At 43.7% G+C, this 24,836-nt stretch overlaps 5 protein-coding genes across 8 annotated transcripts in view; all 5 read right to left on the bottom strand.

Moving 5' to 3' along the window:
* Nucleotides 1-151: 151 nt before the first annotated feature.
* Nucleotides 152-915, bottom strand: LOC108599359. Its single transcript, XM_017986163.1, has 3 exons — nucleotides 712-915; nucleotides 580-646; nucleotides 152-518 (listed from the first exon to the last, which is right to left on the bottom strand). Exons 1-3 carry the CDS (start codon nucleotides 826-828, stop codon nucleotides 202-204), a joined length of 501 nt encoding a protein of 166 aa, XP_017841652.1. The 5' UTR covers nucleotides 829-915; the 3' UTR covers nucleotides 152-201.
* A 318-nt stretch (nucleotides 916-1,233) lies between these two features.
* On the bottom strand, nucleotides 1,234-7,145 carry LOC108600365 (glycerophosphocholine phosphodiesterase GPCPD1). 3 transcript variants are annotated; one of them, XM_017987901.1, is made up of 2 exons: nucleotides 7,045-7,145; nucleotides 1,234-3,499 (listed from the first exon to the last, which is right to left on the bottom strand). In XM_017987901.1, the coding sequence occupies exons 1-2, from the start codon at nucleotides 7,054-7,056 to the stop codon at nucleotides 1,604-1,606; spliced, it is 1,908 nt and encodes a 635-aa protein (XP_017843390.1). In that variant the 5' UTR covers nucleotides 7,057-7,145; the 3' UTR covers nucleotides 1,234-1,603. The 3 variants fall into 3 exon arrangements, with proteins under 3 accessions (XP_017843390.1, XP_017843389.1, XP_017843388.1); XM_017987900.1 differs by lacking the exon at nucleotides 7,045-7,145 and adding an exon at nucleotides 5,279-5,623; XM_017987899.1 differs by lacking the exon at nucleotides 7,045-7,145 and adding an exon at nucleotides 4,060-4,224.
* Nucleotides 7,146-7,353: 208 nt separating this feature from the next.
* LOC108600366 (tRNA (uracil-5-)-methyltransferase homolog A) lies at nucleotides 7,354-9,517 on the bottom strand. The gene is made up of 4 exons (XM_017987902.1): nucleotides 9,240-9,517; nucleotides 7,889-9,185; nucleotides 7,511-7,832; nucleotides 7,354-7,452 (listed from the first exon to the last, which is right to left on the bottom strand). Exons 1-3 carry the CDS (start codon nucleotides 9,450-9,452, stop codon nucleotides 7,543-7,545), a joined length of 1,800 nt encoding a protein of 599 aa, XP_017843391.1. The 5' UTR covers nucleotides 9,453-9,517; the 3' UTR covers nucleotides 7,354-7,452; nucleotides 7,511-7,542.
* Nucleotides 9,518-9,628: 111 nt separating this feature from the next.
* On the bottom strand, nucleotides 9,629-11,635 carry LOC108598702 (SET domain-containing protein SmydA-8). The gene is made up of 3 exons (XM_017985427.1): nucleotides 10,369-11,635; nucleotides 10,048-10,309; nucleotides 9,629-9,993 (listed from the first exon to the last, which is right to left on the bottom strand). Exons 1-3 carry the CDS (start codon nucleotides 11,383-11,385, stop codon nucleotides 9,689-9,691), a joined length of 1,584 nt encoding a protein of 527 aa, XP_017840916.1. The 5' UTR covers nucleotides 11,386-11,635; the 3' UTR covers nucleotides 9,629-9,688.
* A 315-nt stretch (nucleotides 11,636-11,950) lies between these two features.
* Nucleotides 11,951-24,836, bottom strand: part of LOC108600317 (protein naked cuticle) — a 34,032-nt gene continuing 21,146 nt past the window's right edge. Inside the window, exons 2-5 of one of the 2 annotated variants that reach the window (XM_017987815.1) lie at nucleotides 16,577-17,025; nucleotides 14,279-15,184; nucleotides 13,634-13,992; nucleotides 11,951-13,469 (exon numbers count right to left, since the gene is read on the bottom strand). In XM_017987815.1, coding sequence (XP_017843304.1) covers nucleotides 12,476-13,469; nucleotides 13,634-13,992; nucleotides 14,279-15,184; nucleotides 16,577-17,025 — 2,708 coding nt within the window. In that variant the 3' untranslated portion in view covers nucleotides 11,951-12,475. The remainder of the gene's footprint in view (nucleotides 13,470-13,633; nucleotides 13,993-14,278; nucleotides 15,185-16,576; nucleotides 17,026-24,836) is intronic. The other variant, XM_017987816.1, reaches the window with a different exon arrangement.

The raw sequence follows: 24,836 nt of genomic DNA, 5'->3' as shown, positions 1-24,836 counted from the left end.
AATGAGCTAATCGGGTTGACCCCGAAAAAATGGCATATTTTCGTTAATAAATTACAGTGCAACCTCACTAAGAGCACATACAAAATTTAGTAATTAAGCTTAATTAACATATAACAAACATTTAAATTGAAAAATGTTAAGCTTATGGCAACTTTAAGCTGCGTTTAATTTGAAAGAAAGTGGCTATGACTAAGCTGGCGTTTAAATATCTTTGTCTTTAACCAACGGCCTTATGAAATGTGGATTGAAATCCAAATGCATATATCTATATCTATGCCAGACCTGCAGCGGTTCATTGCTGTAGTTCTTGCATGTGCTCATATTTTGAGGCTTGAATTTGTCCAGCGACAACTGCACAGTTGTCAGATAATCTGTGATCTTCTTTAGCACTGCCTCAGATGGTTCCTTTTTTCGCGTATATATGGCCGCTTGATGACGAAACCAGGGCGGCGTGCAGTGCAGCTCGACGGCATAGTTGATGTAGTCCGTCTTGGTAATGCGCGTCCAGTAGAGATCCACTAAAGAGAGCAGCATAAATTAATATTGAAATTCAAATTTAGATTACTGCTGCTCACTTACACTTTTTCAACATACAATATTTGGAGCTCTTGGGACTGGTGGCGTAGATCCACCAAGGGCCTTTAATCTAAAAAGCACAGACGTGTTAATCTTATCGTTTAAATAGTGTCGTTTAAATAGGTTCAAGATCACCTTTTTTGTTTCGACGGGAAACTCTTTGTATGCGCATGTCCAAGCGTAACCCAAATCCAAAATTAAATTTAATACCAGCAACAACGACAGCAAATAGAAAAGTTTTAGTTTGCTCATCTTAGTCGGCAGGGTCTATGCAAATGAGCTCAATAATTGACCATAAAAGTCAACTAGTCTCAAATATCTTGGACATGGCTCTAGCTCTAGCGCTGGCTCTGGCTCTAGCGCTCTTAAAAGAATTCGTTGGGGTTCGCTATTAAATAATGTGCATAACAAATTGGAAAGAAATGGGAGCGTAGCGTAAAATATAAACAAAATATAGTATAAACTTTCACGTTGTAGTGTAAATTACAGTGTTCGATTTATTTATAAACAAATAAATAAAATATATATTGAAGCTCAAAGCTTTGCTCACATTTTAGTTGATAGCAATATCATCAATAGTTAAAACTTTCGAATATTATATATTATATGCAAATTATTGCTGAGGCTTTTGTAGGCATAGAAAACTATTTAACAAACTAGTCATTTCATCAACTATTTCTTTTATTTTTAGCCAGCCAGCCAGCACTTTGCTTGCTGCTGTTTTCTCTCATTGTCTTTTATTGTGCCCGCATTTTGTTAAGCTCTACTTCATCGCTTCGTAGCCTACGGCTGTGTGGACAAGTTGGGGCATAGTTGTTTACATTGTTATTGTTTCTATTTGGTATCAAAAATATATATAGCTTAATTGTTTGCTTACATCGAACGCACAAGGAGACAATTGTTTTTATATTTTTTGCACAATTTGCAATTGATTAACAAGACTTTAAACATAAATTACAATCCCTGAGCTCGCCCGCGAAACTCCACTACGCTCTAGATACAAAATTTAACATTCTAATTCTAATATTTAGATTCTGCACTGCGCCTCGAACTCCGCCAGCAGCAGGCTGGAGTTGAAGAAGGCGCGCTGCTTGGTCTGCGGCATGTAGAGATCGCTGCGATCGTAGCAGGTGGCGGTGGCGCCTATGGCGGTGAAATACTGCACACGCTCCCTGGAGTTGCAGTCGTCGCCCCAGATGACAGCAATCTGGCCCAGCTCGCGCGCCTGCTGCAGCAGCGCTGCGCCATTCTCGCCCAGAAAGTCCTCCGCATGCGGCGCCGTGCCCGCCAGCTCAAAGGCCTGCGCATTGTTGACGGCGGCCACGAAATTGCGCGTGCGTAAATCACTAAACGCTTGCCACTTCTTGGTCTCGCCCTGGGTGAGGAACATGACCGGAAAGATGTTCTGCTTGAAGCGCAGCATGGTGCACATGTCGGCGTCGAAGCTGCTGAAGATGAGCGGACGACCGCAGCCATGTTGTATGACCTCCTGCAGCACGCGATCGGCAAAGAAGTTCTTGTCTATGGTCTGCTCCGCCTCGGAGCCGCCGCCTTGGCGACGCTGTGGCCACTTGATCTCCACATCTATGCCCAGCGACTTGGGCAGCTGCTGCAGCACCTCGACCAGGCGTGGAAAGATGCGATGCTCGCTGCGTGGCTCGGCATTGTGCGCCGGATACTCCTGCACCTGCCCGTTGATAACCGAAAAGATGCGCAGACGCTTCAGCAGCTCATAGTTGATGTCCTTGATCAGCACATACTCCAGCTGATCGGGCTTCTCGATGAGCTTGCCGGGCGGCGCCGTGCGCAGCCCAAAGTCATGATATATAACGGGAATGCCGTCGGCTGTCAGATGCACATCCAGCTCTATCATGTCCGCGTGATGCGCATGCGCGCTTAGAAAGGAGGCAACGGTGTTCTCACGCTCCAGCGGCGCCTCGGCTATGTAGCTCTTGCCGTTGCCGCGATGTCCCACGTCCAGATTGGGCCAGCTGCGTGGCCAGTAGTGCGCATAGGTCGTCTTAAAGTCCAGCGGCGAGTATTCATACGGGAGCACCAGCACATAGGGCAGACGCAGTCGCGCCAGCGTCTCCTCCGGCTGCTGCGCCGACTTGATGTGCAGCTGCAGCAATCCCTCGCTGCCTTGCAGCTGCGCGGAGCTTAAGCTGGCGCTGCCCAGCAGCTCCTGTGCATGATTGTAGCACTCCAAGCGGAACTGCTGCAGCATCATGCGCTCCAGCGGCAGCGTTATGTGAAAGATGACTATGTCGCCTTTGGTGTAGGGCACGCCATGCGCAGGCTGCAGCTGCAGCTGACTCTGGCCATAGCTCTGCTTGCTGTACTCCACAGTCAGACCAGCAGTTGGGTCCAGCGCCAGCAGCTTAAGCTGCACATGCTGCGGATCGAACGTTTCTATGTCATGCACTTGGAACATTTTCTCGCCATTGAACTTGAGCTGCACTATGGCCTCATGATTGAGCCAGCCACGATGCACTTGCGGCGCTGCATCCACTTGGGCCACACCAAACACATCCGACTGGCGACTGCACTGCTGATCGGAGCAGGCGGGCAGCTGGCGCGGCTTGAAGTGCGTTTCCCAGCGCCTGATTTGCTTGTAGCCCGCAGCATCCTCCACATAGATGAAGTAGCGATACTCCAGCTGGCGACAGCTCTGCAGACGCACTGTGGTGCGCCAGGTTAGCTCCGCCACACGCTCCAGCGGCACAGAGCGCGACAATTGCCACTCGCCCAATGCCTTGGCATCGCCTGTTAGTCCCAGCTGCTCCTCCGCTGCCAGTGGCGTCAGTAGACGCACCTGAAACTCACGCAGCGCGGGCTTGCAACTGCTGCTGCTGCTGCTGGTGGCATCCAATAGCTCGTTGGCGTTGTTGTAACGCGGCGCAGCTTCCACATGCGAGGCGCACTGCAAGATCGAAGGCAATAGAAACAGAATTAGTATCAAATGATTGGACATGGCTGCTGAGCTGCTCGTTGTCGCTGTCGAACTGACCGACGGCTGCTGCGATCAGTGCCTCAAATAAGCGCAGCCCACTCACTGATAAGCGCAGCTTAGAAAATAGTTAGCCCACTGATAAGAGCTGCGGGATGCGCTTCGGCTAATCAAACAGCCCGTGAATTACACTTGGCGCAAGTGTAAAGAGTATCACGTGTTGCAATGACGGACAATTAGTTTACAGCTGATAAAGCGTTTAAGCGTTGCAACAAAAAAGTTCAAAGTGCTTATTAAAAACAGATTAAATTGTAAGTTTGCGTTCAAACAAAACATACAAACGGCTATAATAAATAAATACAGCTACTATGACAAATATAACTAAATTAATAGTTTTGTTATCAAACTAACAGTGCGACTGTTTATACAATTATAGCGACGCCATTTGAGACAAATAACAGTTGCACTTGTTGCTGTATTTACTATTTACTGGCAAGTCAGCCGTACTGCAGGGCTAACCTGACGCGTTTTACCTGTTGACGCGCTCGCTTTAGCAGCTGAGCGCGTTCTGCCTTTGGCTGTAAACAGCGACTGATGACGTAACTGGCTCTTTGAGGCGCAGCCTGACAACAGCGACGCAGTGTTAGAAATTTATGTAAGTGGGCAACAACAGTTGGACCCATAAATATGCGCACACTTCAACAGAAATCACGTGTAATAAAATTGGCCTTTTGATTTTCGCCCACGCAGCGACACAATTCGCAACAAGTCGACAGTGGCAACTGCCTGTGCCCAAAACTGAGAAACAAAAGTAATGCACACACACACACACACACACACATGTAAGTATGTTTATATTTTCACTCACTCGCGTGTGCTAATAGCCAAATTGTTTGCTAGTTGGCATAAATAGTTAGAGGCTCATTGCACACATGGTCAGGCGCGGCTCGGTCATAGTTTCTTCCGCAAATTTGTTTTGTTATTTGTTATTTTCGTCTGTCTTACGTCAGTCGCACTAGTTTATTTGCGTTGTTGCCACGTTCTTGGCATAATTAGCGCAACCTTGTACAGAATCTAACATTTGGCAATGCCTTATCAGCAGTCAACAAAAATATAAAATAACGCATATGATTATTAAACTTTCAACTTGTAGCACTTGCATTTTAATTGCGTGCTTTGTTTTTGTTTTTGACTTCAACTATGCAAGAGCATGGCACGTGTTGGCCATAAAACTTTAAAGCTTTCGCGCGCTCTCTCCCTCTCTCGCTCTCTTTAGTGGCTACATGCTTAGTTGTAAGCTTTGGCCGCAGATGTTCTTTGTTTTGGGAAATTTCATGTAAAAAGCTTTGACGATTTAGGTCGTTGGCGTGGGGACTTATTTGCAAAGTTTATTAACTTCAAGATAAGCTATCGCTTAGCGTCTTTGAAATTGTTTATAAATTGCAGCGTTAAATATCTTTCTGCGTAGTAATTGTAACTGTAAACACTTTACCAACTAACTATGTAAACAAAACATGGGCGTATACCAAAGTATTCATGCTCTGACTCACTGCCTATGCTATATAAACATTATAGTTCCGCCTGCTTATCGATTACTTTTCAAATATATAACTAAATTGCTTAGCATGCAAAATATTTGCATATATTGACCTTCAGTCCAAACTAAAGTCAACGTCTGGCGACACATCCATTACACTTTTTACGTCACTTGTAAATCTCATTATAGAAATATTCATAGACTAACGTAATTACATTTTGCATGTGGTCTTCCGCCGTTTGCGGCTCCAGTGGCGTCAGCAGCATGGGCACGGACATTTTCTGTTTATTGTTGCTTAACTTTGTTGCTTGATAGCAGACGCGAGTTTTTCAATTTCAATATTATCACAGTTGTATATGCTTTGTTGCTTGTTGATGTTATGCACAATGCGTCGTATACGCAACGTTGTTTGCTTAGCTAGACAAGCATCTTTGTACTTTGTGTGTGTGTGTCTTTGTAGAGTTTTTCCTCGTTTTTTTTTTTTTATATAGTATTTGATTTATGTATCCTTTTGTTTTTAATTTGAAAGCAGGACGCTTTTGACATTAAGTCGTCGTCACTCCGACGTTGCATTCGCAACTGTTGTGCGCGCAATTTAAACGATTTCTTTTTATCGAATACGCCTCAGCGGAAGCTTTTGCTGCTACCAACCTTTGTGTGTGTGTGTGTTGTTTTGGTTTTCAGCTTGGGGGTACAGTTGCTGCCTGTGCTTTTTTAAAATGCTGTTGGCCTCAGTAGACAAAAACACGAAAACATCATAAAACGTGTATATCCAAAGTGAAAACAAAGGCAGACTGTTGTATACTCTAACTGAAATAAGTAGCATAAGCAATGTATATTCGCAATATACAGTTATCTATACAGTGCTGGTTCATAGAGCATCAAAATATGTAAACAACAGCTGCTGAAGTCGAAAGCTCAGCACAGAGCGAGAGAGCGCGATAGCGAATGAGACATGCTCCAAAGCGAAAAACGTGTCGCTCGTGTGTAAAACGCACGTGAATAATTTTGTTGTTGTCTCTGCTCTGCTCTGGCGTTGGCGTTGCCAGGCCCCCATCAACTGTGTCAGCAGCATCAATTAAAAGCTCTCCGCACTCTCTTTGCATTTATCACTCTCTCAAACCGGTTCGCGTCAGTTGTATTGGTCATTGTTTTTCCTTGTTGTTTGTTTACTTGTGATAACTAAATAGCTTCGTTGTTGTTGTTGATAAGTCAGCAACTTGAACACGCGTTATTGGATTTAGAGAGCTTTTCGCTTCAAAAATCACTTCACTACGATCAAGGCCAATAAACATAATCACAAAGTATTTTTGTAGAATTTTGTATATGTTTATGCTTTTGCTTTTGCTGTTACTAAGCGCGTATGTGTGTGTGCTTTAATTTATTGTAGTTTCTTTTAAATCTTGTGACTTTAAGTTTGTATTTATAATCGATTGCAGGTATACAAACATCCAAGCAAGTCCAAAGTACAGTTCGCGCAGCTTATTCTAGTTACGTTGTACATAAATATTGTTGTTTGTGTCTACGTGTCTGCTTTACATTTAATGTAATATATATACTAAATTTTATATATGGATAAACATGTTCTTGGTCACGTTTACTTGTTGTTTTGTTTCACGCCAACAGCTGAGTTTTGTTTACAATATTCAAGAGCCCTCTTGGCATCAGGCCTTGCTACAAGGCAATAAACACTTTAAATTAATTATAATAACTAACAAGCAAATAAGTGCTTCGCAGCTAGTTAAATATTATTGTTGATAGCAAGCTGTTGACAAATACATTTATATTAATAGCCTTTGCCTATTTGATTGATTGGCTAAACAGTTAGCCACACGCTTGCGCTATTTAAATAAATTAATAAAAATAATTTATATTTGTTTAGAAATTGAAAATGGCAGCTGTTAGGCACACGCCTATAACTTATTTATGACTAACAACAAAAAGTCAATTAAAGTACAAAAATAAATTTATATATATGTACCTGTTCAGTCATGATAACGTGTCTTTTGGAATTTAAAATGTAGAACTTGTAGCACTTTTGTTCTTTGTTGTTGCTGTATACAGTTGCTGCTTAATATTTAGTCCTTTGCTTATCAGCCCTTATCACGCGCTCACTTGGCGACACACAGCATAGAACTGCTGGCGATTTAAGATGAATTGCTTACGAGCTACAACTAAATAGGAAGTCACTATGCTGTTCGTACCAGACGCCGGAACAACTCAACTAGAATTAAATCAATTTAAAACAATAAGAGTCGCAGTTCGCGTTCGGTCACACAAAAGAACCGACGACGATGATGATGTTGATGATGTTGTTGATGCATTACGACACTCTGATAAGCACAGGGAGAGAGCGCGCGCAAAAGTGTGAGAGCGCTATACAAGTAATCTGCAAATAAACGCGATTATCAGCAAGATTACTATAAATTAAATTTGCAAAACTGTACCCAAGGCGTTACGTTGTCTCCGTTGTTGGGGTCTATTGGTTAGCCTCGACTGTTGGCTCGACTGTTTGCTCAACTGCTTGCTGAACTGCTTGCTTTGGGCTCGCCTCACGCTCAAACAAGATGACCAGCTCGGTGTGCGTGGTATGGGGAAACATATCTACAGCAACGGCGCATTTTGGATAGAAGGGTTCTCCTTTGTAATGCTTGGACTCGGGGCGGGAAAGTTCAATAAAGTTGCGCTTGGCGCTGTGAGCATTGCAGGCAACGTAGACTAATCTTTGTAGACCTGAAGCAGAGCGTATTGCAGTTATAGAACGATTATCTGAAATCAAAAAGAAATTAATTTATATAAAATGACTTTTAGTTTTAATGCCTTACGCAGTCCAGCGCGTGGTGGATCCACCACAGCCACCAAATCCAGTTGCTTGCCCGGCTCTTGAGCGTAGACAGCCTCATGCACCATACTCTTGATAAAATCATCAGCATTGCCCGCAATGAACTTGCAATTCTTTATATTATTCGCCTCTGCATTGAACTGTGCATCCTTTATGGCATCAGCAACAATATCTACGCCCAGCACATGCTTGCAGTGCTTGGCAAAGGCCAAGCCAATGGTGCCCGTGCCACAGCATATATCCAACATTGTGGTTTCCTCGGTGGGTGCAACCATGTCTATGGCCTGCTGATAGAGCACATTCGCTGCTGCTGTGTTGACTTGAAAGAAGGCCAAGGGACTAATGCGAAATTGCAGTCCTTGTATGCTGTCCGTTATGTGTGTATTGCCAAGTAGATGTGTGACTGGATTCACCTGTTGCCCCGCCTCGCGATGCTTGACATCCTGATAATAGAGAGAGCTGCATTTAAATTCTCCTGACTGTTGCTCTTCTCGCTCGTAAAAGCTTTTGATCTCTTGCTGCAGTTCCAGCTGCTCTGCCTCGCTGAGATTGGATGAGTATATGCCCGCTACTATCATAACCTCTCCCGTGTTACTAGAGCAGCGCACCATTAACTGTCGAAAGTGTCCGAGATTGCCTACAGGGTTAAAAGGCTGAAATTTGGATTGCCTGACCAGCTGCTGAAAGGTCAGCGCCGCCCACTTGGCCTGTGCTGGCAAATGCGGAAGCTCCTGCACTGCTGCCACCTCCACTGAGCCATGACAGTAACTGCCGAGGCGAAAGCCAACCACAATCTCGCCCTCAGCATTCTTGCCCACTGTAAACTCATTCTTATTGCGATAGCCCTCAATTGTGGGTGAGGGCAGCACACCTTTGAACTCAAACTTATCCAGATGAGGGATTGCAGCAGTATTTAAATGTCGCAACTCCTTTGTATACTTCTTAAGCACAGCTGCCATCTCGTCTTTCTTTTGCTCCAGCTGCTTTTCATAAGGCATATCGGATAACGGACATGTAGCTTCGCCGGCTGTGCGTTGTCGCTTTGGCTGAACATCGCCAGTCTCCTCATCGGCGCGCCTTTTTTGCAGCGGATCAGCGGAGGCCTTAGCCAACATGGCCTTCAATACCTTGCCCTTCCACTTATAGCCATCAAGCGTTTCTACAGCACGCTGTTGATCCTCTGCAGTCCTAAAGCAAACAAAAGCAAATTCCTTGCGTGTTGGCGACTTGATTTTGGTGATGTCAAACTTTAATGTCTTCTTCAGCAGCTTTTTAAATTCCTACAAGATATACAAAGCATTAGCCCAATGTTTACTGTCAGTTTATTAACTTACACCAATGCCGAAGTAGCCCAAATTCTTCACTTCAATTTTATATATCTCCGATGTAAATTCATTGCGCTCCAAATACTCAAACTCATTGCCGGCATTTTGCTTTTCAGTTTCCACAGCTTCTACAACACTTTCTTCAACCTGCTTTGGTTCATCATTGTTCGCATTACTATTATCAGTCTGCTCCGTTGGTTTTTCTGCATTTACACTTTCCATTTTAGTTATTTTAATTAAAACTACAGCGTAAACATGTGCAACACGTGAAAAATCGAAGTTTTAACAGCTATTTTCTACCGGCCGCCACAACTTTTAAGCAGCTAAAGTTGTGGCGGCAGGTCGAAAACAAATGTAGTGACCGCGTTGCCAACCAACTAAAACATAAAAGTTCAGCATCTGAACTAATTATTTTATTTACAATTAGTTTTTTTCTTTAAATAAATGAAATACTTTAATTATTGGACTGCAAAACGTGCCAGAGCCTCATCTAGCAATTGTTTACCTTCCACAAGTAAATGTTGCATCTCTGGCTCAGTTTTCATAATGCTATTAATTTCTTTCAGCAGCTGTGTGGCTTCTTTGAGTTTCGCTTCAGACTCAGTTGGTTCTGTGAGCCGCAGCGCTTGAGTTACAATAGCTTCCTCCAATTCGATAAGCAGATTACCACGAAACATGCTCCACCCGCTATCAAAGATGTTTGCCAGCTGCAATAGTTCCTCACAGAGTTGCACCTTGCGCGTCAAGTCTTGTTCGCTTAGCTCTGCAATGATGAAAATTGAATATCCTTATGGAATATAATAATTCAAGAGCTTACCCTCCAAGGAATAGCCTGGCGCACTACCGTAGAGCTGCGTCAACGCATATTTCGCTTGAAGCACGTGTGTGTTTGTCTCATGTAGCTCAATACGATGGCGATATATGAAATCCTCAAAGACCGAGGGCTGGCTCTTGTCAAGCGCCTCAAGCTCAGATTGCAATGCAGCATCCTTGGCCAAGTACTGCTTTGCATTCACCTTCAAATTGCAAAGCTGGCACTGCCAATTGGCATTGTTTTGCAAGGGATTCATTGAGATTACCTTAAAGACAATAATTAAATGAAGCTACAAATATTAAGCATACGCATGGTGTGACTTACCTTGCCTACTTTGCACTTGACGCACAGCTGCGCGCCTGCAAAGCTATCCAGCTCCGTGGGATCTGCACAACGAGCGCAGGCACAGTCAAAGCACTTGACAAACTTCAGATGCACTCGCCGCTGTATGGTGCTCCTCAAGGCCTGCGTATAGGAGATGCTTAAAATTTCGCCCTTGGCAATTTTGCGCTTGGCTAAGAATATTATGTTCATATCATCATCAAAGCGATGCCGCAAGTTAGGAACACAGTCGTGGTTAATCATGGCAGCGCCCGGAAACAAAGCGCGCACCTTGCGACGCTCGCTTGGCTGTCGCACCTCAAAGGCATTGGTGTCCAGTATGGCAGCAATGCGTAGTATGTCCATCTCCGACCAGTCGCGCAGACCCAGCACGGTTTTGATAAAGGTAATAAGATTAGCGCGCAGTACTTGGTAGAGTGGCGTCTGTAGACGCTCCTGCAAGTGATCCTGCAGCTGATTCATTTGCGCAAAGCCAGCGGGATTGCTGGACTTGAGTTGCAAGCAGCGCAGCAACAATATAACGCAATAGGCGGACTCCTTGCGCTCCGGCTCTACAGCATTGTAGCTAATCTTGCACTCAAAGTTGCTGGCGGCAATGAGACGACACTCGTCTACATGATAGGGCGACTGCTCGCATTCCTTGCAGCACATGGGCCAGCTGCAGCCGCTGCATTTGTAAAAGTCCTTTGCGGGATGCTCTGGTGCCAACAGATTGCGATGACAGCCCAGGCAAAGCGGCGTAGCCGCCACCTTTGGGCCAAAGACCAGCGGCGCCTCTTTCAGTATCTGCTCGCCCATTTTGATGTCGCGCGTGGCAATCAAATGCCTGCCCAGCTGCACGTTGCTGGCCACCTCATAGCACTTGCATTCCAGCTTGTGTCCACGCTTCCAGTGCTCCTTCTGGTGCTCGCGACTGCAGTAGACAACACTGCGGCAGGCGGTGCAGAGCTGCGAGGCCTTGGCCTGACAATAGGCACAAGTTGTGGGCGGCAGTGTCATCTTCCAAACAGCCAACTGAAGAGCCGATGCAGAAGACTTGCGTAACGCTCGACGCTCGACGCTCGAAGAAGAACTAACCGCGCTGCTGCTCGCTGTTTGAAAACAATTTGTGTGAGTGTGGAGCAGAACTTTTCCTTTGTCTCGCTACGCTGGCGGCGGCTCTCTACGCTTTGCTCTGCTCTCTATTGTCGATCGCCTGTTATATCTTCATCTCATGTCAACGCGCTATATATAGAACTTGACCGAGAGAACAGCGCGCGCGCCAGGCGAAACATTTGTTCAACATTTTCATTTACATTTCCATTTAAAACTTTAAAAGTGAAATTACAGTTGCGTTTAAGAGTTTAGCAATTCAATAATTTATTTATTATTTCTCATAAATTTTCTATTTGTATATATAATTATTTATGCATACGCAGTTAATTAATATATTGTTTAATTGGAAATCAGTCTTCTTTATTTAAATAAGAGTTAAATGCATTTTGCTGCTTTCGTTTTTAGTTTTGCATGGTTTGATTGATTGATTGATGGTTAGAAAATGAGTTGAGTTAATTAATAATAAAATTTAACTAAACATTTGTTGCATTGTTGCGTGTCTTGTTGGTTGGTTTGCGTTTAAAAATAAAAGTGGCATATAAATAATAATAAAATGTAAAAAAAACTTAAGCTTTAATTCCATACTATACATACACACGAAGAAAAGCGGCGGCGCATAAACTTTACATATTAATAGACAACAAATTCTCTGCATATTCTGGTAAACAATTTATATATGTTTTTTATAGTTTAGTTAAGACATTTACACACACAGCTATGATATGTGGGCTAGGCTGAAAGCGTCAAGCAAACGTTGGCTATATATATATATCATGTAGTATAATTTCGCTCAGTGTAGGCTAAGGCAAAGGCGCAAACTGCTTAACATTGGAGCGTGCTATGGAATTCAATTTGCATTGACAACAAATAATATCTTTTGGGGCTTTTCGAGTTGAAAGTTAACGGCTAATTAAATTACAAATTGCGCTAGCTTAATCATAAGAAAACAAGCAACATTTAGTATATGTGTAGTATTTCTTTTTAGTATTTGCTTTCAAGCGGCATCCTGCTGCTGCTCCTTGAAGTGATGATAGTGATGATGTATGTGCTCATGCACATAGCGATGTATCATGGAGCTGGAGGCGCTCGTGTCCAGCTCAGCGGCTTCGCAGCCAGCGGCGGGCAGCTCCTCGGCATCCTTGCTAACTGTGGTGACGGCCTCGGCGACAGCCTCGCCCACATCATCGTTCAGATCGATGAGCGTATTGGTGGAGACAACTTTGCGTGGCGTGCTGGTGAGCATGGGACTGGGCGCCAGCTCCTCCTCCTCGCTGGCCAAAAGATGCGCGCACTCCAGCGCATCGCCGTAGATTTTAGAGGCGCCTGAGCTGGAACTGGAGGTAACTGGGCGTGCTGGCTCTAGCTTGGCTGGCAGCTGTTGCTGCTGCTGCTGCAGCTTGTGACGCTGGCGTCGCTGCTCGTGCTTGCTGCTGCGCTGTTGTTGCTGCTGCTGCTGCTGCTCGAGCCGCTGATAGGCCTGCAGCTTGTGCTGACTCTTCTTGGGTATGGGCTGCACGGTGGCCACATTGCTGGGCGTGGCTGGAGGCGAGTGCGCGCTGGCGCCGCCGCCACAGATGGTGGCATGCAGAAAGGAGTCGTAGCCGCAGAGATTGAGCTTGTTGTGGGCGCTGTTGTGGCTATGCTGGGCAGCCAGGACGGCCGGATTAATGGCCAGCTGCTGATGGTAAATGGGAATATGCGGCTGTGGATGATACGCACTGCTGCTGTTGAGCGTGTGCTCGTGTGCGGCTTCGATGTGATTGTTGTTGTTGTTGTTGTTGGGCAGTGGTGCTGGCTCCGCACAGGGCTGAGGTTGAGGCGACTGCGGCGTGGGAGGACTGCAGCTGAGCGGCGACTGCGCGGACTGTGGCAGACTGTGGTTCGCAATAAGCGTCGGGATTTTCGAGCCTGTACTGCAGCGTTGGCGTTGCTGTTGTTGTTGGGCTGGCGGTAGTTGCCGTATGGGACTCACATTGGCTTGGGGTTTTCTGCAAAACAAAGCGACAAAAACTAATTAGTTGTGTTAATCGACGCAAAGTAGGTCGCCATGCAAACTAAATAAAGCAAACAAAATGCAATAAATGAAAAATGGGACTGGGACTGGGACTGGGACTGGGTTGTTGCTGTCGTGTCTGGCTGGCTGGCTGCTTACCCATTCAGTTGAAAACACAGGCGATTCTTCTCCATGCTCTCCCTGATGATGCTAATCAAATCGTTGCGATTTAGCGCCGACTTCCAGCACTCGGCCGACTTGCGCTGCTGCTGTGTCGCCAGCAGCGACTGCGGACGTGGCTGACGCAGCTGCACGCCATCCAGCATCATGTCCGCAGCCAAAGGCGGCGACACCGAAGCGCTCTTGGGCACAGGACTCGCCAGTTGCTGCTGTGTCTGTTGCTGTTGTTGCTGCTGCTGCTGCTGCTGCTGCTGCTGCTGCAGGTGGCGGTTTTGCCAGCAGGCATCGTTGCCCACGGACTGACTGCGTTGACGCGTTTCGAGGCAGTGATCCTGATACTGTTTTGTTGTTGTTTTGTGGTGAGTGGAGTGGCAATCATGCGTAATGAGGCGAGAGTCAACCAAAAATGACAAAAAAGAACAATACAAATATAAATATAAATATAAATATAAATTATAAATACAGCAGGCAGTACAAAAAATGCAATAAAACAAACTCAAAACTGTGGCGACATTAAAGCGAGCGCTGCATAAATTTCAACTTTTAATTAATTTTTATGCAGCAGCTCGGCTGGCGGCTAATCGAAATTGTAGCCTGGATTAATAAAAGTCTGAGGCTGCTCACCTTTTGTTTTCGCGCTCTTCTCAGCATTTTGACGCGCTGCGTTGCCTGCTTCATGTAGATATCCTGGCTATGCTGCTGCTGCTGGACGTGGGAGTGGGAGTGATGTGCCTGATGATGATGATGGCGTGAGCGCTGTGTGCACTCCAATGCGTCGCTGGCTTCCTTGTTGCTGCTGCTGCATTTGAGATTCAACAAATTCTCATAGGTATTGTGCCCATTGTCCGGCGTATGCTGTTCCGCCTGCTGTTGCTGCTGCTGCTGCTGTTGTTGGGCATTGCAGCACGCCTCCAATTTGGCATTGTTCTTCTGGTATCTGGCAGCTTTGCTGGCAGCTGCCGCTGTTGGCTTGCTGCCACTCCCACTGGGCAGCTGCTCGGCCGCGGTGAGTTCGCGCTCCTTGTCGCTGTTGCTGTCATCGTCCTCGTCATCGGACTTAATCAGTTTGCGTGGTCGATGGCGGTGCTGGCGGCGTGCGCCGCCGGATGTCGTTAGCGCAATGCCATTCACTGTTTTTGACATGGACGCCGCCATGCCCATGCCCATGCCCATGCTCATGCCCGTTGGCAGCTTCTTTAGTTTGCTGGCATTGTTGTTGCTGTTGCTATTATTGATGCTGCTGCTGTTGTTGTTATTATTGTTGTTGTTGTTGTTGTGACATGCGGCAGCAGCTGGCTGCGTTTTCGATTTGCCTTCGGGACTGACGGTGAGCCGCACGTTAATTGTCTTGCTGCCGCAGTGGGGCACCACCACACTCTTGCCAATGGACTCGTATATGGTGTACACAATGCCCACAATATCGTCCTTTGTTATTTTGCCATGATGCCCATCCAGATCGTAGAAGGTGAATGAGAACTGCAGCGGCTGCGTCGACTTGCCGCCCTCGACGGAAACATCGCAAGTGAATTCCTAGCAAAAAAAAAACAACAAGCAAAAGATTAGATTGCGCTTGAATATTTAATGTTAATAAACTGGCAGCATAAACTCGACAAAAATATTGGGGAATATTTTATTTCGACGCCCGCAAGTATGCAACAGTTTTGGACTAACAAAAACAATTACAAGCCAACAACAAACCACTGCGCAGTGGGTGTGGCAATGGGGGCGTAACTGTTGCAAAGTCGCACAATTGTGGCCATAATTTGACTAAATATTTAATTTCTCGCCTGCTGCGCCAAAGCCCCAAAGAGAGCGAACCGACGAGCGCAAGCGAAAGTGAAGTAAAGTGTGTGCCATTGATAAAGTGTTGCCCACCCAGAACCACCCCCCCCCCCTCATTAACAGTCAAGTACCCAACTCTAGCTAAAAGCGAAATAAATATAATTTCTTGCTACTTGGCCTGAAGATTTTTAATTGCCTTTAAGTGCTTTCGCCAGCGAGTTTTGTGTTTTTATTTTTATGTTTCACTCGTTGCGCTCTCACTCTATCTGGGGTGCGTTTTTGTTGTTTTTGCTACGCTCTTAATGGTTTTTATTGAATTTTAATGTTTTGATATTTTTTCTGCTGCTGCTGCTGCTCTCGCTTGGCAGTGGGTGGTAATTGAAAATTGCCGTCTACATTGTGTTAATGAAATATTTTCTGACTCCGCACGAAAAGAAAAACAAAATGCTCCAACTTTGCTACGCACCCATTGAAATTTTAATTAAAAGCGCATTTAAAAGTTGAGTTTATGTGCGGCGCTGGCACAGTGGGTCATGAAATATGACCAAATGGTCATGGCGTTGCCAGTGGATGTGGATTAAACTTGACCAGGCAGTGGTTACCTGGCCGGCCGAGCAGGCGGGCGGTGCCCATTACTAAATGAAAAACAAAACACACAACATTTAAATTATATAAATAAATTTGAACAAAAATTTTTAATTGAGCCACAAATTAGCGGCAAACACTAAACAAATGTTGCAAGCTAATGGCAAATAAAATAAGCAAGAGCAGCAGGCTGCGCATAAAGTTTATAAAAAATATACAACAAAAACAAAGACAAATATTGTTGCAACAAATGAATTGTTTACAAGAAATCGAGCAATTGAAGCTGATTAAATGGTTTAGCTAATCAACAAAATTTCAGCATATTTTTATAAAAGTAAATGCAGAACTTTGGGCCTAGAATTTTATAATTTCGCCTTTGGAACACACATAAATTTCTAAGAAATTAAAGCAAATATTAGCAAAGTATATAATCTATATATAGCGTAAAGTTTTTAGCTAAACTGTTGCACTAAATAAATAAGTGGCACTCGAATCCTTTGAAGCAACTGCATTGATTGCTTTATGCTCAACTTTCTATCTCGGACTTAAGCTCACCTCCAAACGTATGCGCTCCTCTTTGTTGTGATGATGTCGCGAATGCGAGTGCTGTCCATGCGGCATGGACATGGCAGCGGCAGCAGCATCCACCACATCCGCATCCTCCGCCGCTGCTGCTGCTGCAGGCAGCTGCATATTTGCATATTTGCCATGCTTGCCACTGCTGCTGCTGATGCGCAAGTGTTTGCCGCTCATGTCCTGGCGCGTTACGTGATGTTGCTGCTGCTGCTGCTGCGGCAATGGCAGCGACTGTGGCTGCGACTGTTGCTGTTGCTTGCTGGAGGCTAAGCCGGGGGGCGTGGTGATTATATTAACGACAGGCGTACGCAGCTGTATATTGTTGTCACGTTCGCTGCCCAGCAGTAAATCAGGCGGAGCACTGCAGCTGGAGCTGGCGCGCACCTGATGATACATCAGCTCCTCGGAGTCTGTGGTGCATTCTTGAACTGCAAGAGGGAGAGAGAGCGCGTATTAGCTTTTTAATTAAAATGCAAAGTGGCATGAAATCGACAGCACATTGTGGTTGTTTAGCTAAATGCAAACCCCCCACCCCACACCCCCCGCTTAAGCTTTCACGGCCTTTGACTGCGTCTGCTACTTGCAATTTATTTGCAATTTGCACAAAACGCATTACAAATAAAAACGCAGACAGCAAAGGAATGAAAAAAAATAGCAAAGTTTATGCCTCAACGCCAACACAAAGCGCTGGCGACCAGACGCGCCACTTGAAACGCGGCCGAGAGAATTCCTAATTAATGACATCGTTCATTTGCGCTCTGCGCTTTGCGCTCAAGTTTTTGATACACTTTGTGAGCAAGCAAATGCACAAAAGGGTAGCAGGCAATTCAAACTTAAACGTTTCCGCAGCGCTTCGTCTGTATGAGCCGCAAGAACTCGCAGCCTAGAGTCAGCATATTAAGCATGCAAATACTTTTAGACTAACTGTAAGTCGAGCTTAAGCTAAAAATTTGAGCTTATTGCTTAAAACTATTTACAAGCCTTGGCATAACTAAAATGCTAAACGATTTATTTTAACTTTCTTAACTATTAATAGTTAACGCTAACCTAGACCTGATTGGGGTGTCAACACACCCAATCTATCTATATATATTTTAAATAATTTTTTAATTTAATTTTAAATATCCTTTAATCCTTTTCTTTTATCGTCGACTGTTCATAGTTGACATTATTATTAATATAAAATATTATTGACAAAGTGTATGCATTGGCTGACTACTGCCCTTTTTTTGCTTGCTGCTTCTTTGCTTTTTAATTGAAAATACTGCTGCAGCGCTTTTGGGAGCACTTTTGTGGTTATAGCTGCGGCGCCGTCAGCGTTGCTGGCCACTTTCATTACTCATACGCCACATGGGCTGCAAATCCTAGCGCAAAACAAAAGGAAATGAAGCTATGCAATTCCCCAGTTGGCGCTAGCTATTGTAGTTAAAGCTTTTAATTAATTAGCAAGCAAAATATATATATATATATATACTTATATTCGAAAGCCGCTGACCTAGTTACAGGACATGCCTTTTAATTGCATAAACGTAAATGTAAACGAGTCGCTTAAGCCGTTCCCTGCAGTAACAATTGCTTGACAATTAGCCAAAGTGCTAGCCAACTTGTTGTTAACTTATTGTTATGATTGTTTGTTAGTCGAGCTGGCGCAGCGCTTGAGCGTGTTGCTGATTGTTGCAGCGCTGCAGCGCAAAAGTGAAAGCAACAATTCAAATGAGCTGAGCCAACTTCCCGGAAATTCTAGCAGTTTGGCTTTAAGCTAAGTTCGCATTCGAAATGTCTTTCAATTAACTTAAGCCACAAAAAGTTTTCAGCTCGCTGCTGCTTTATTTATTTTTGCCATGTGTGTGCTGCTCTGTTGATCTTTATCATAGAGTCCGAACATATTTGTGCGTTTGGCCCTCGGTATGCGACTTCTCATTAATTGTTGTTGCTGTTTCGCGTCAAAAACACTTAACTTCATTAACACTTACATGCGAGATATGAGCGAGTGAGTGAGTGAGTGAGTGAGCGAGTGAGACTAACAAGCGCTGGCTTTTGTTATAAAGTTTATCTTTGCCTTCGTATCTGGCGTTGCGTTCATTTTCTCAAACTGAAAACTGAAAACTTGGCAAAGCAACTTTTCGAGCTTTTCATACAAACCACATTCATTAGCTGTCGTCATTTTTCTTATGCTGCACTTTTGTTTGGGTCTCTCTACCACCTTTTCTAATTAAAGGCCAACCACTTGATGCGTCCCTGGCCGTTGCCTCTGTCTCTGCGTCTCTCCGTCTCTCTGTTCTCGGCCGCTTTGTTTTGCGTTTAATTATCGCCTTTGTGTTTTTGAGCAAATACCGCGTTCGCTTCGATTCAAGAGTCACAGCCTGCCCGCCTGCCTGCCTGGCTGGCTGCGATCGTGGCGCCAAGATAAAACCAAAAAGTAAAAATACAAAAAGAACATGTTTTTTTTTTCTTCTCTCTTGCTCAAGTGGCCCAAACAGATTTCGTTGAGTCATCTTGAAAGCATTTTAGCGTCTCTGATATGAAACATGCCGCCTTGCAAATTAACTTTGGCCTAAGCCACTCCAGTCCACTCCAAGATACATATCGAGGCATATGTAATGTAAATGAGGCCGCCCGACCGCTCAATACACTTTAAGCCAAATGCGCTTTGAATTGAATTCGAGCATTAGGCAAATGCTCTCTAGGCCATTTCGTTGACCACGCACGCACCTGTGCGTAGCGAGAGCTTAGCGACAGTCTCATGAATTTTCTATGATAAACGAACGTGCGGGGCTTAGCTATCACGTTGTACGTGGCGTATGCGCAATGTGTACATAGCACACACAAGTGAAACTTTAAAAAACAAAAACGCAAGTTCATTGAGCCAAGTTGTGCAAAATCAAATTAATTAATAAAAACACAGACAGAAATTAGCATGGCCGACTAACTAAGCAAGTGGCCCAATGCATTAATAAACTTTATTTATGTGCAATCAAAGCTTAATTAAGTTTAAGTCCTATGGCAAGCTAATAAAATAAGAATTAAGTAGTCACTAATAATTGTTAATATTATTGATAAAACAAATGTTAAGCGTGTATAATAAAACATTTAATATTAACAGCAGCTCTAATAGATTCTACGCGTATTAAATTTGTTTAAATTAAATTCCAACTTTAATGTTATGACAATATAAATAACACAGCTAAAAGTCTCTGTTATAATAATTAAAGTTGCTGGTAATCTTTTCGATAAATCGCTTATGGTTAAGCGAACTGCTATGGCTCAATTAATTTTCGAATCTTTTCGACAAATCGCTTATGGTTAAGCGAACTGCTATGGCTCAATTAATTTTCAACAATTTGCTGAATTTCTAAAATTTGCCGCATTGTTTAATAAGCTTTAGACCTCATGCTGCTGCTAATTCAAGTTTTAAATTTTCATTCATACATCAAATTGTTTGCAATTGAGCTTAGAATCGCTTAGCAGCTGCTTTAATCGCTTGATCAGGCGTCTGCTAGTTTTTGTAAATTGTCGCATTGTTTAATAAACTTTAGCTCTGTACTTTTATAAGCTAAAATGCTGCTGCTAATGCGAGTCTTAACATCAAATTGTTTGCTGCTGAGCTTAGAATCGCTTAGCAGCTGCTTTAATCGCTTGATCAGCCGCCTGCTAGTTTCACTTCAATTGTTTGCACTGCTGCATACACAAAACTTTATTTTGTTTATAACAAATTGCTCAAATCGCTGTGCCGCTTGCGTCATTTTTTTGTTTGTTGCTCACTCAACGCTCACACTGCGATCACTGACCGATCATTTAATAACCATAAAGTTTGCACATTTCGTCGAAGTCGCCGCCGCCAAATTGACTATTGATATATATATATTTTTTATATTGCAGCAAACCCGCACCCCATTTGATAATTTACAAGCACTTATCGAAACCCGTGACGAGCAACGGCAAAAATCAAACGACTGCGCCATATACTTTTTACTATCAGCCTAGAAAATCTGCCACAAACTCTTTTTACGCTTTTTTATTTTTTGCTTTGCGTCGAGCGTACTACGCGGCGTATGCGTTATCAGCGTATGCTTTGCTAAATACCAGTAGCAATTAGCTTGGGGGAGTGCTAAGCGGGGCAGTGACTGGCGCTGCGGTGGGGGTTTTAATTAAACGCCGATAATCGATGAGGGAAAACTGTTACAAGTTAAAGTCGCTGGCGTTGCCGCCTTATCAAGTGTCTGAAGTTCAGGGTGACGGCGTCACTAACTTGAGCGAGCGCATTGCAAAGCGAATTTCAGCCAAGTTGTCGGCTTGGCTTTAATGTTGCGACAATGGCAAGTCGCGTTGCTGTCTCAGATTGAGCGTGGCTTTTGTTTGATATAGTAGACGAGTGAGTACCTGGCCCTAGCCCCCGCTACACGCTCAGCTCAGCGCGTGTCGGCAATGGAGGCCTAGGCCTTCATCTTGCCGCTTAGCCTAACGTGTTGGCCAAACGAGTTTGCTGGCCATAAAAATGTCTAGCAGTATATATAAAGCTATATATATGAATATGTAATAATGTTTGCTATAGCATTGAGCAACAACAAAATATTAATAATAAAAAACTACACTTTATAAAAAAGCAATTAAAAGTGCGCTACCTGAGCTAAGCTCAAGCTTCGCATTTGAAATGCAATTGCTTCAATGTGTGTGTGTGTGTGTTGAATTGAATTGAATTTGCTTTTGGGGCCTTGCGGCTGCGGCTGCGGCTTTGGCTCTCTCTCGCGCTTTGCTGCGGTTTATTTAAGTTTTGCGCCCCAAGTTTGTTGCGGCTCTACACAAACGGAAATTAATTACAAACAGCGCGCCGCAGCCCACAACAACAACAACAACAGCAACAACAATAATGAATGGGCGGCATAATGAGCACAAACTGTTGTTGTTGTTGCCTAAGCTAACTTTTGGCTTGACTGTCGACTGCTCGCTTAGTCATTGGCATTAATATTGCTGCATAGGCAAATTTTTAGTTATTGGCGCCACTTGGCTGCGGCATTTTATCGAGAGCAGCAGCAGCGACTGCAGTCATTTCGCCAATCAATTGTCAATCAAACATTGTTCCCATTTGCTTGTAATTTGATTGCTAAAGCGTAGAAGCTGCCACAAAATGTGTAAATATTCATGTAGCAACAAAAACAAACGAAAACGCCAAGATAAGATACATGCTGCTCTAGTTATAACTGTGACAAGAATGTGGCTGCTGCTGCGAGGGCTGCCCAAGTAGTTTCCAACAACCTGTCGCGCTTATATACAAAAACTCATTTACATATGTGCGTATACTTAACGTCTGCCTTGGCATTTACCTAAATTATAGCTATGTGTGTGTGTGTGTGTGTTGCTTGTTTCTTTTTTTATTGTTGGCTCTGGCACTTTTATGGCCATGTAAAAATTGGACCTGTAACTGAAACTGACACCGTAGCCAAGCAGCTCAAGTTTATATATCTTTTTTATTTGATGTGCTTTTATTATTACAAATATGCTGGGGGCAGCAGCCTCAAGATCTTTATGGCCACCTGCAGCAAATAAAAAATTTGTATTAATAATTTAGCAAGCATAAAAATTGTTGTTGTTGTTGTTGTTGTTGTTGGCACATAGAATTGCTAATGCAGTTGAAGACGACGCTGCTGGCTGCTCATAAAATTGCGCAAATTATGAACTTGCAACGTGCCACGGCGACTTGCAACGCGACGACAACTGTTTGTGACATATGCACTCGTAAATTGATTTGCTTAACGCTACATTTGCATACAGTGCACGCTCGCTAAGCAAATCTATATATATATGTTTTCTTTTGATTATAATTAGACAACTTTCTACACACAAGGGGGGGCTGCCCACATAGCAAACACTTCAAAAGCATTCGCAGCGCTATAATAAAATACAAGAGAATTATTTGCTGCCTTTCAACTTTTGCGCCTAATTCACACATTTTGGCTGCTTTTGTTGTTGTCGTTGTTGTTGTTGCTGCTTTTGTGTGTGAAAATTTTATGTATTGCCTTTAGCAGCAGCAGCAGCAGCAGCAGCAAATAAGCAAAGCCAAGACGCCGCTAAAGAAGAAGACATCAATATGAAATTTCTGTCACGTTTGCTAATGTGCCAAAGGAGTCGGCGTAGTGGGTGGTGGTGCTGGGGGTGGCGTTTCTTATGTAGGCGCGAATTTTGGGCTCAAAGCCGCGGGCAGTGGCGTGGGGCTGGGGGGAACTTGTCAAATGTAAGTGTGAAATTGAAATTCATTTTGACGTGATGTGATAAGCAAGCGACGAAGTAGCTTTGGGCTATATATTTACATACATAACGAATTTGCTGATAACAGCGGCTTTAAGCAAATTGAATTACATTCAACTGAGCCCCTCTTTGAGCGACGCCACTGCCTTAGCCTTAGCTGTAGTTTAGCGCTTGGGCAATCTCTTCTTTTTTTTTCTCTTTAGCTTTATCATTTGCAGCCATCAATGTTTTTTATATTATGTTATGCCATGTGCTATTACTTTAGCATTGCCAACGCCCCACACATATAAACATGCCACATTAGCCGCCCCCCACCCACAACACTCATACGCACAGTAGTCACCTCCGCATTCACCCAGCGGCCATTAACAACACACACACACACATACAGATAGAGACACTCACACATACAGTTACGCATGACTATAAAGCATATTTTAGCATGTCAAGCGTTGCGCATCCGCTTTGATGTTTATTTGACAGTTTTTATAGCGGCTTTTATCTGCCAACTACTTGGCAATGAAACGCCCCCCCCCAGCCACCAGCCACCACCCCTATCCCTATCCCTATAGACGCTGCTTCCATAAACTCAATTTATTTTGCAGCTTCTTCCTAGTTTTTGTCCAAAATAAAACAACAAAGCCAAATCAAATAGAAATACTTTTGTGTACAAGTGGCAGGCGGAATGCTTTTGAAGATTTTTTTTGTAAATTGTATTTGGACTCTCTTTGGTGTGTGTATTTGCTTAAACGGCTTTGACTTTGAGCGCAAAATGCGTCACACGCATAAATTCGTTTGCAAGAGAAAGAGAAACAGCAACAACAAAAAGAGCGACAAATTGCCCACACAGTTTACCGTTCATTCAAAACTGCGCTGCTGTAATTGCCTAATGCAGCTCAAGTGCAGTCGCGCCGCTCTCTTCCGCTGCCGCTGCCGCAGCCGCTCTCGCTCTTGCTTTGGCGCGCTCTCTTTGCATTTAACACCTCAACATGCTCTCAAAACTGTTTGCTCTCAACTAGGCGCACATTGCTTGAGCGCTTTAGCTTTGTTGATGAAATTTAAAGCATTTAACGCATGCTGTGCATTTTATTTACAAACTATAAAAGTTATAAATGCTTTGAAGCAAGCAACAAGAATTTGATTTAATTTTTCAGCTCAAGTGCCAAATATTAATTGTCTGAGCTAAAGCAACGAATAAAAATATACAAAGCGTAGGCTAAGCAGCAATTTGATACAAATTTTTTTTTGCTTTGTTAATGCTTAGTCTTAAAATATTCTCTAGAATAGAAGCTCATTAAACCGAAATTAACACAACTTAAGCTTGCATAAGTTTAAGCAAACAAAAGTTTGTTTTTACATTTACAAAATATTATATATATTATAAGACTAAGCCTTGTAAGTTTTTGCTAAACTGCTGCTTTGCTACCACTGTGCCTGGCAGCTTCAACTAACTGTGCCTGGCTGGCGGCTCCTCAACCTGTTTTGGCTTGCGCAATTACTACAGTGTACACTCTGCTACACAAACCAAAAAAATATATTCGTGCAAACTGCGGCAAATTAAGTTTTTCCACATAAAAACCAAATGGCTGCTGCTGCAAACGAAACGCACAATTGGAGTTAAATATTTAATGCAAAATATGTGCGCGCAGCTGAGAATTGGAGACTGGGGATGGCCTGGCAATGGTCTTAGCCTCATGTTATTGTCATTGACTTTGCCTTTTGTATTTTTTTTTTTTTTGGTGGGTTACAATTGCAATTACATTAGCAGCTTTCAGCTTTTTGCGCATATTGCAATGCAATGGATTGGGGCGCGCTGCATTTATTATTCATGCAATGGCCTAAGCGTTGTTGGGGCTCATTATTTTAAAATCAACATAAACAAAAGCATTTGCATAAACTGATTGCATTTATGCCTTTGCTGTTTGTAGTTTTATTTAATTTCTTAAAGCACTTTGCGCAGTCAAGCAACTTTTATTAAATAAACTTTTGAGCAGCA

This window comes from Drosophila busckii, chromosome 3L (genome assembly GCF_011750605.1).
Source record: "Drosophila busckii strain San Diego stock center, stock number 13000-0081.31 chromosome 3L, ASM1175060v1, whole genome shotgun sequence".
Lineage (NCBI taxonomy): Eukaryota > Metazoa > Arthropoda > Insecta > Diptera > Drosophilidae > Drosophila > Drosophila busckii.
Note: the sequence above shows the minus strand (reverse complement) of the source record. Positions and strands in the feature narration are given on the sequence as shown.